Source organism: Corella eumyota, chromosome 5 (genome assembly GCF_963082875.1).
Source record: "Corella eumyota chromosome 5, kaCorEumy4.1, whole genome shotgun sequence".
Lineage (NCBI taxonomy): Eukaryota > Metazoa > Chordata > Ascidiacea > Phlebobranchia > Corellidae > Corella > Corella eumyota.
Genome location: NC_137494.1, coordinates 3,609,603 through 3,619,789, shown reverse-complemented (window position 1 = coordinate 3,619,789; position 10,187 = coordinate 3,609,603). Strand labels below are relative to the sequence as shown.

General features: G+C 29.5%; 3 protein-coding genes across 3 annotated transcripts; 2 read left to right on the top strand and 1 right to left on the bottom strand.

Moving 5' to 3' along the window:
• Positions 1-2,007: 2,007 nt before the first annotated feature.
• LOC145753812 (serine/threonine-protein kinase RIO1-like) lies at positions 2,008-8,335 on the top strand. Its single transcript, XM_082570259.1, has 5 exons — positions 2,008-3,500; positions 6,688-6,793; positions 7,098-7,344; positions 7,722-7,933; positions 8,120-8,335. The coding sequence occupies exons 1-5, from the start codon at positions 2,018-2,020 to the stop codon at positions 8,220-8,222; spliced, it is 2,151 nt and encodes a 716-aa protein (XP_082426385.1). The 5' UTR covers positions 2,008-2,017; the 3' UTR covers positions 8,223-8,335.
• LOC145753813 (transcriptional adapter 3-B-like) lies at positions 3,862-6,426 on the top strand. The gene is made up of 8 exons (XM_082570261.1): positions 3,862-3,977; positions 4,148-4,458; positions 4,533-4,721; positions 4,836-4,984; positions 5,243-5,349; positions 5,530-5,631; positions 5,741-5,931; positions 6,127-6,426. The coding sequence occupies exons 1-8, from the start codon at positions 3,905-3,907 to the stop codon at positions 6,250-6,252; spliced, it is 1,248 nt and encodes a 415-aa protein (XP_082426387.1). The 5' UTR covers positions 3,862-3,904; the 3' UTR covers positions 6,253-6,426.
• Positions 8,147-10,064, bottom strand: LOC145753814 (uncharacterized). The gene is made up of 5 exons (XM_082570262.1): positions 9,905-10,064; positions 9,606-9,726; positions 9,361-9,428; positions 8,995-9,153; positions 8,147-8,749 (listed from the first exon to the last, which is right to left on the bottom strand). Exons 1-5 carry the CDS (start codon positions 9,926-9,928, stop codon positions 8,495-8,497), a joined length of 627 nt encoding a protein of 208 aa, XP_082426388.1. The 5' UTR covers positions 9,929-10,064; the 3' UTR covers positions 8,147-8,494.
• Between the last annotated feature and the right edge of the window lie 123 nt (positions 10,065-10,187).

The following is a 10,187-nucleotide window of genomic DNA, read 5'->3' as shown; positions in this document are numbered from 1 at the left end:
CAGGAACGGGGTTGTATTGGTTTGGTTGGAACGCTTTACGCACACCCGGGCCTTTGTTAAAGGTACTCAACCGCGGCGCATATTGTGATGTCATAGGCTGTGGATTGTACGTCACTGGCGTTTCAAGCGGCCTCGCTGAGGAAAATGACATCATATGTGGTTGCATGACTTCACTAGGCACATGTGACGTCATCATAGGCTCCTGCATAAACATCTGATTGTTGTTGTTGTTATAAGCGAATTGTGGAGCAATTCTTGGACTTTGAAAAAGTTGTTCTCCGTTCATTGGTGACACAATAGCTGGGTTTTCCCCGTTCTTGTTACCGTCAAAATCACGAGCTAAATTTCGAATCTGCGACTCCAAGTATCTGTACAGGGTATATCCAGTTAATAAAAACTTTATGTTTTTAATAGTTTACTTGAATTCAAACCTAAAAGCACGCATTAGTTACGACATTTTAACAATTAAACTCGTGCATTTAAGGCAATTTGTGTTATTTTCATAAAAAAAAACTGTCAATATTTGGTTTTTATATCCTAGATCTTTTTGAAATATTTTAAGCATTGTTTTTAAATACCTGCAGCAAATTGACACAACCCCTTTAATTTGCAAAAACTTGGCAGCCGACAAAATATCCTGAACATTTTTCGACTCCAACTGAAGCCTTGAAGTGTACATAAAATGTAGCACAGCTCTAAAACTTTCAGCTGTAATATGCCTTAGAAACACCCCGTCATTATCAGTTGAAAGCAGACTTTTGAAGTAAGGACTGTTTGCAGCAAGAACGCATTTGTGAGCTGAAAATCTCTGATGTTCTACTAGGACTGTGATGTCGCAGAACTCACCGGTTAGTCGTTGCTGATTGAGATCCTGTAAAAGTGTCTACTATGCAATAGAATAGCAACCTAACCTTTTTAATGAGGTTTTTATGACCGCTTTTTTAAAATTTAAATCAAAAAACAAAATATATTGAAAAACTTTAATATTACTTGCACAACGTTGTCTCCATGTGACGGAATCCGAAAAGTTCTGGTTTTAAGTCCGGACCCTGAATCATGTTTAATTTTTACGTCCGAACTTGTGCTTTCTTCGCTATAGGAACTAGACGAACCCCTTCTCTGTTTTTCCTTTTTGTACATCTCAGATACTTCGTTTTAATCGATAAATTTTAAGACACTATAACTAACTTACAACTAGCTGTTTATGTTTTTAATTTATATATATTGCAAATAAATATACAAGCCTACTGACGCCAACAATAAAATAAAATATGTTGAGATAAAATATCAAATAAAGAAGAATACTTCAACATAATTACATTAGAGTTATTTGTTGTACTCAAGTACAATTCATTTTTCCACTTAACAAGATAACAGCTTGTGTATTACCCACTAGCATGGTACATGAGGGCCCAAATATTGTTAATCTAATAAGAATGGAGTGGTAACGGTGTCCGGGTTGGTATTCTAAAATTAGGCGTGTGGTTTTGTGTACATTTTTTAAGTTACGATATAAGTTTAAATATATTTTTGTATTTTTAAAATATATATGTATTTAGTAGTGATAATTTACTTTTTTAACCTAAGTCGAATTTATTTTTTTTTTATTTTTTGATGTAGTTACTGTATGTTAAAACGTATGTAATTAGTTTTTTTAAATACATTGCTTTATATGCCTTTTTTATTTTTTTAGCAGGATTGAGGATAAACCATTTAATTTCTGGTTTTCACTTGCTCAAGTTCTGCTCGAGTGAATTTATTAAGAAACGCATGTTGTTGTGAAAAATTTTAGATTTCACAAATTTTTGAAATATATTTTGTTTTAAGCTTTTTAGAAAGGTTTAAATGCAGTAATTATTATACATTATCTTGAACTAATTACTAAATAAAACATAAGTGGTTTGTTTTTACTTCTGCAAAGCTTAGTAGGTAAAATTTGTTTAATACATAATTATACAACTTTATATTTAATGTTTTCATTATTCTGTTATTCTAGTAAAACGTTTAAGAGAACAAAATGTTTAGGAAAAATGTTTTTGACACATTTGTTCCCGGTCAATTTGATGATATTGATGTTAATTGTGATGTCACAGAAGGTACAGAAACACAAGAAGAAGTTGACATGATTGTTGATAACGATGAAACTGTAGACAAAGAAGATTTTGTCGAAGATGATTTAGATATTTTGGAAAACGAAATTTTAATAAATTACTCAACATCAACAACTTCTGCTTTAAACGAGCGATATTCACAACCAAGCAGTAAGTTGCTTTCAAAATTTGAGAACAAAATTCAATTAGATTCTTACGACAAACACATAAACAAAAAAGGACAACAACAAAACAGTAAAGTAAAAGATAAATCTGATCGTGCTACAATTGAACAAGTATTAGATCCAAGAACTAGGATTATACTTTTTAAAATGCTAAGTCGTGGAGTTATATCGGAAATTAACGGAGTTATAAGCACTGGAAAAGAAGCAAATGTATATCATGCTACCACTGCAACTGGTGGTCATAGGGCAATCAAAATCTACAAAACTTCGATTTTAGTTTTCAAAGATCGTGACAGATATGTCAGCGGTGAATTTCGATTCAGAAAAGGTTACTGCAAAGGTAATCCACGAAAGATGGTTGCAACTTGGGCTGAAAAAGAAACTCGGAATTTAACTCGACTTACAAACGCTGGAATTCCGTGTCCACAACCTCATTTACTTCGTGGCCATGTTTTAGTAATGGACTTCATAGGTCAAGATGGTTGGGCTGCTCCAAGACTTAAAGATGCTGTTCTAACTGAATCAAAAAGCAGGGAATTATATCTTGAATGTATTCACATAGTTCGTAATATGTATCATGATTGTAAACTTGTACATGCAGACTTAAGTGAATTTAACCTTCTCTACCACGAAGGTCACGCCGTTGTAATCGATGTTTCACAATCAGTGGAGCATGACCATCCGAGAGCACTCGATTTTTTAAGAAAAGATTGCACGAATATTAACGCCTTTTTCAGAAAGAAATCCGTTCCTGCAATGAATTTAAGAGAACTTTTTGACTTTGTTACTGACTTGACGATAAACAACTCAAATATTGATCAGTATTTGGATAAGGTTATGGAAAAAGCCGTGGAAAGATCAAATTTAGAGGACAATAATAACAATTCTCAGTTTGTAGAAAACTTTGAAGATGCGATTTTCCGTCAATCTTACATTCCACGTACTCTAGATGAAGTTAAAGACTTTGAGAAGGATGTTGCAAATGCTAAAAAGGGGGACACTAAAGAACTGTTGTATCAAACAATAACAGGAATAAATACAAACCTTTCTGGTGTGCGAACAGTCCCTGATATTTTGGTTGAAAACCAAAATGACAAATCCAAAAATTCGGATGAAAATAAGGATTGTGACTCTGGTGTGTCAGAAGATAGTGATGATGGTGACTCAGAAATGACAAAGCCAAAGTTACAAGTTTTGTCTCGTAAGAATATGACAAAGGAAGAAAGAAAACAACACAGACAACAAGTTAAAGAAGAGAACAGAGAAAAAAGAACTGAAAAAGTTCCAAAACATATTAAAAAAAGAAAAGCTAAATTGGCACAAAATAGATATTCTAAATAAATTTTATTATTTATTTTCTATTTGATCATATAAATTCATTAAACAAATACATATATAGTATTATATTTAAAATTTGATATTAGTTTGACTTAAAATTATATTTATTTATAAACAGTACCAAAGCCTTTTGCAACAAACTATCTAAAATTTTATATTAACAAAATCAAATAGAAACTTTTTTATATTTTTGTAACGATTATTTTTCATATTTTTATGATTTAATTATAGGTAATTTAATTGTAATGGTGTTTTTATTGAATTTAGGTATTAAAATTTTAATAAATTAAAATGGTTGAATCATTGAGTTTTCCTAACTTAACTTCTGTAGATCATGCCAGACTTTGTCCTTTATATACTAATGGTAAGTTATAAATTTCGTTTTATTGAATAAATTTATATAAAGATTGTTTTAATTTTGTAAGTCTATTTTAACTATCTTATGTTTGTTTGATTAAAAATTAATCGGCAATATTTAAAATTAAATTACAAACAAAACTTTGCTATAATGATCTGAATATTTTTTGTATATAGTTCTTAACAGAAATGATGAAACAGTTACTGTTGATGATATTGACTCACTACAAATGGATTTTGAAACCTTGCTTGCTGCTGCCACAAAGAGGATGAGATTACTTCAAAATGAAATTCAAATTTTGGATGATTCAAGTGATAAAAAAGACAAAAAGAAAGAAGTTGATCTTAAAAGATCGAGGACCCAGGATGAAAAGGGAAGCAAGAAGATGAAGTTTTCTGATTCACCAAAGTATTCTTTCACCACCGGGGGGACAGGAAATAGTTCTACGAAAGATAGACTGAAAGCAAAAGGAGCTGCAGTTCTACAGGTAAAAAAACCTAAATTATTGTCTTGTTTAATTTTTTTTCAGTTGATCTTATAATAAAACCAATGTCTATGTAGTCTCGAAACTTGCAAGAATTTGAAATCGAAGACCAAGAAGACAACCAGCCGGTTCGAATCCCGATAAATGACGCTCCAAACAGGTTCTGGCAATCAGTGGAGCCATATTGTGCTCCTATTCAACCATCCCATGTTAAAATGTTGGAGGATATGGCAAATTTAAACGATAATATTGATGATTATACCCAGGTTTGGATTTTCAAAAACCTCTAGTTTTTTTTTATAACCATTGGGTATTTTTTATATATAATTAAAATTTTTTAGTATTTATGTAGCAAGAATATTAATTTACTTTCTTTTTAGATCCCTGAACTTGGAGTTCACTTTAGTGAAAAGTGGGCACTGGAGGACATGAGAGAGGAGCAGGGAGAAGGAAATCGAGCAAATTTTAAAAACTTTGAGAAACTTGGATCGCAAGCGGAAGCTGTGATCAAGAAAGCAACAGATTCATTGTAAGTAGATTCAACGGTAACTATTAGAAAATGAAGTTGTAGCATAAACAAATGATCATACAAATAACTTTTCAATTATTTTTGCTAATTTAATTAAACTAATCAAGTTAATTTTTTTGGATAGATTTACACACTGTGTCCTTTTTATAAAAATTGCTATAACTTACTAATGTTGCCACAAGATTTTTACCGAACCTAATTTAATAACTATTCATTCTTTAACAAAATTAAAATAGAGAATGTTTATTTCTAAAACAGAGGTAAGGAGGATACTTGTCCTTTTGGTTCCTTAACCCAGAGATTAATTTCATCTTTTGTTGACAAGAATATCATGGCTCCACCAGATGAGATATTACAAGGAAAAAGTAAGTTAAATTTTGTTTTTTTATTGAGAACAAATTACAAAACATGTCGTTTATTATCACTTATTACTAAACAACAAAAATTAACTTATCTTTTTTTTGTGATTTTTTTTCTCCTGGTTGATTGAAATATTGAATTAACTGTCTTATATATTTTTACTTTTTTGTTGTATTTATAATTAGATAAAAATGAAAAAAATGAGCACCCAAGGTTGTTGAAACCAGTAACAAAACAACATACCCATAAATTGGAAGCCAGGATTAAAATGGAGCTAATTGAACAAGGTTTTAATGATAGAAAAATTCATGTTATACCGAACATTTGTATTACATATTAACTGTAATGTACAACAAAAAAAATTTTATAAAAACTTTGCAATTATTTTTGCTTCAGGTATTTTAGAACCAGACTCGTCCGAGTCAAACCAGGAAGATGAAATCTTATCTGAGTTGACTCGCTGCCAACGAGAGCTTAGTGTCATCCGAGGAAGAAACAAAGATGTTATCCAACAACTATTGGATGTTGCGAAGGAGGAGCTGGGAAAACAGGAGGTCAGAAAGAAGATGGAATCAGCTAACACTGAGGTTAAACTTTGTTTAATAAAAAAAAATTTAAAAACAAAAAATTTTTACAGAATTTTGTTGTCATAACTTCTCTTACTTAAAAGTTATAAACTCAATTTTTATTAAATTAAAACTTTATTAGTGTAATTGGATTCGTTACCTTCTAATTTTTTACATTTTTCTAATTTTTACGAGTTAACTTTTGGATTTTTTTAGGTTATGGAAAATTATCGAAGAGTAATGGCTGCTCGTCAAAAGAAGAGAACTCTCTCGAAAAAAGAAAAAGATTCAGCTTGGAAATCACTCAAGGATAGAGAAGCTTTAATTAAACAATTATCATAAAAGAACTCTTAAGAAAACTAGAAAAATAGAATCAATATTGAATCAAAAAAAAAAAACTTTTACAAATATGAATTCAAATATTTTTTTATGCAAAGTTTTCGATTATTATTATCATTTTTATATGTTAAAAAAATGTTATTAATATTAAAGTTTTTGTTGTTAATTTTGATAGAGTTACCTATAAATCATTAGTTTAATTTTATTTTGCTTTAAAAATTACTTTTTTATTTATAAATTTATTTTTGTTATTTATTTAGAAAATATATAAGTAAATCAAAAAAATTAAAATGAGAAAGTTGATAAAAGTTTTGCAAAGAGTTCCTCAATACAGACAACTTTCAACTACAAACAATATTAAAACAATATCAAAACCCGATCAACAAATAATAAATGTTTCACAAAATCAAGTTTCAATAAAAGATGATATTATTATTGACCCCCTTAAACATCCTGATTTTTTTGGGGTCAAGAAAATGGTCACCGTTAAAGATTTGTTCGAAGCTAGGGTTCATCTGGGACACAAAAAAGGATCAAGAAATGAGTAAGTTTACTTGTTAACTATAATGTATTTTTTTAAATTATTGTTTAATGTTTGAAATTATTTTAATATTAGTTTTTAGTTATTGTTCCTTTATTATTAAAAAATCTTTTGTAGAGTTTTTGACCCTTAAAGTTATAGGCTTAATAATACCTTTATTTGCTACAATTTATTTAGTAAACAAAATTTTTGACTTTAATTTATTAAAAAAATCACTTTTTTTAGCTGAATTATTAATATTAAAAATAGTAGAGTTACAACCACCAATAAAAACAAGTTTTTTTAATGTGCCAACTTTTATTTACAGACTTATGCAGGAATATTTATTTGGTTGTCGTCTTGACGTTGACATTTTTGATTTGGACAAAACTTTAGAACATTTACATCGAGCCCTCAACTTTCTGGCTCATATCGCTTACAGAAAGGGAATAATATTGTTTATAATGAAGTCAGGTGAACATGGACATGCTGTTGAACAAGCTGCAATAAAATGCGGGGAATTTGCTCAAACTAGAAAGTGGCCTTCAGGAATCTTCACCAATTATAGCGCAAGGGTAAATTCATATTTAAACAATCAAGTTTTGATTTGCAGTTGGTTATTGTTTAATAATTATTTTTATGTTTATTTTAATTTCTTTTGTTGATATTTTTAATGATATGTGTGTACAAGTTTAAATTTTTTTTCATTTTTTTGTAGTTAACATATATATAACCTACATGGACAATAGTATTTATTTACTATCAGTCTTTAACATACGAAAAGGTGTCGTTTAATTTTCATATGCAAATAATGATGGGCAAACATTTTAACCCTAATACTATAGAAATGTATTGGTAAATACCAAAGTTAGTCAACCAATAACCTATAGAATAGGCAATTAACTAGCGTATTGAATTATATTTATAACAGAGAATAAATCTTTATATTTAGTTTGAGTCTTCAGCCCATGTTCAACTACCTGACTGTTGTGTGTTCTTATCCTTACATGACACTGTAAAAGGAGAGCACCCCGCTGTTGTGGAATCAGCCAAAGTTTTAATTCCAACAGTGGGTATTGTGGATAGTAATATAGCACCAAGTCTTATCACTTACCCAATACCTGGAAATGATGATAGCTTGGCTTCAATCTCTCTCTATTTAAAGTAGGTTTTATCTAAATAATTTTGATACTTTTTAGACATAATTTTGATAATTTTTTAGACATAATTTTGACAATTTTTAAGTTTATTTTCATGTAAAATTTACCTATTTTAGTTTAATAAGGATCTATAGATATTTAATTAATAAATCACTTAAAAAATACTATTTAAACTATGTTTTGTTTTTAGATTATTTGAACAAGCAATTTTGGTTGGCAAAGCAAAACGAAAACAAATGGAAAATTTAAAAAATAAAGAAAATAAATTTGCTAATCTATCAGAAAAAGTTTAACGTTTGTAAATTACTTTGTTGTTAATTTTATTTTTTGTGTTTTTAAATAAATTCTTTTAAAAATTATAAGATACTGGGTTAGTTTTTAAATAAAATAAAAAACAGGAAGTCAATTTGTAACTAAGTACGAAAACAGTATTAAACAGTTGTCATGAAAAACAATGTTTTTTTTTCAAAGTAAATTGTTGTATAAATGGCAAATAACTTTAAAAGGTGCATACATTTTTTTATGATAAGTAAATAGTACAACACTATACAGAAGTATCAATTTATTATTTAATATATTTCATAGCACTCCATAACGGCACTTGAAAGAAATAGTAAAAGTTTAAATGAATGGTTTTTATATGCTGCCATTCTTCTCTTGTGTAAAACCTAACAACTAGTGCATTTAACATTAGTGTGTGTAATATCATTGCTTTAATGGAGGGGTCTTGACTTTGTTGTTCTTTGGCATGTGCCATGGCTTTATCTAACAACAAAGTTGCAAGTCCTGTTCCTCGATAGAAGGGGTCAACATACATTCTCTGTAAATTAAATGATTTTTAAAATTAATTTGCTAGGTTTTATGTTAATGATGTTAAGTTATTTTTGTAATTATTTGTACTTAATTTAGGACATTTTATAAACTTTACTTAAGTGGGCTAACAAGTTAGAAATGGGGCTCGAACCCTGGATCTTATGTGGTAAAACCAAGTGTTCTAACCACTATGCCATGCTGCTTGTTTTAGTTTTATTAAACTAAAATTCGAATAAATTTAAATAGGCTTACACAAAGTTCAAGTGAGTTTTCCAACCCATCTTTAAGCCCTAGTTGTTCAATTGTATCTGGTCCAGGTAATTTTAAAGCAACAGAACCAATTATTTTATCTTGATTGTTTTCTGGAACTGCTGCCCATATACCACATCTCTTGTCAGTAAAATAAGTTTTCTATAACAGAATTAAAAGTGTTCATTATTTATTCAAAGTTGTAGTGAGTAGATATTTTAATAGCTCACAGCAAATGGTTTTAAAGGCTATGTTATTACGTTTTTTAATAATTTATAAAAAATTAAACATTACCTAAATGCTGTAACTAAAAAATTCCACGCTTTTAAATGTGATAAGAGAAATATTAAAGATAAAAAACGATCTTACCGTGAAAGAGTCAAGTTCAGATAGCTCAGTAACAGCATAAACCGTTGTTTTTATGTACATGTAGACGACTAAAAATAAAAAACTTGCAAAAAGCAATATAAAAGGTCTATAAACATTACGTGTGGTTCTATTTAACCGAAAATTTAACGTTTGCCGAATTTTAATTTTAAAGCAATTCTAAAACCACAAAAATGCACTTTGTTTTATAAGCCTGGTATTAGTGGTTTTATTCTTTTCATACTTACAGGTAGCGAAAAACAATAGTAGCGTGATAGCAAGGCAGCCAAGGAAAAGCAAACAGCTATTTAAGATAGTACCATCGTTAAGTAAGAAACTTAATACAGCCGCTATACCAACATAGAGGGCCTAAATATATATAAAGCCGTCTTGAAACTTGATACGTATGACTGGCTATAATACTAGCGGCACTATAACACATTGGACATTAACTTTTGATTTGAAAATGCCAGAATTTGTAAGTTTGGAAAACATTTAACATGTCGTTAAAGACAAACAGTTTCTTAAAAGTTAGGTTATTTACTACCTTTGCTTTATTACTATACGTCATCAGCTTAAATGAATTCGCCGGCCAAATTTCGAAAAATCCATTTTCAATTGATTTTCTTATTTGGGTTAAATCATTTTGCACAGGTCTTACTGGCCTAATTATAATTTTTCTACCTTTAATACTATAAGTTGTTGACTCCATTTTAACGTCTTTTATATTAAACGGAAGTTATTGATCCAGTTATGTATATAAACACATGCCTTTTTTTAAATGTGGTATTTTGTCTCGGACAAAACAATTTGCCTTCTTCTTAGCGGCC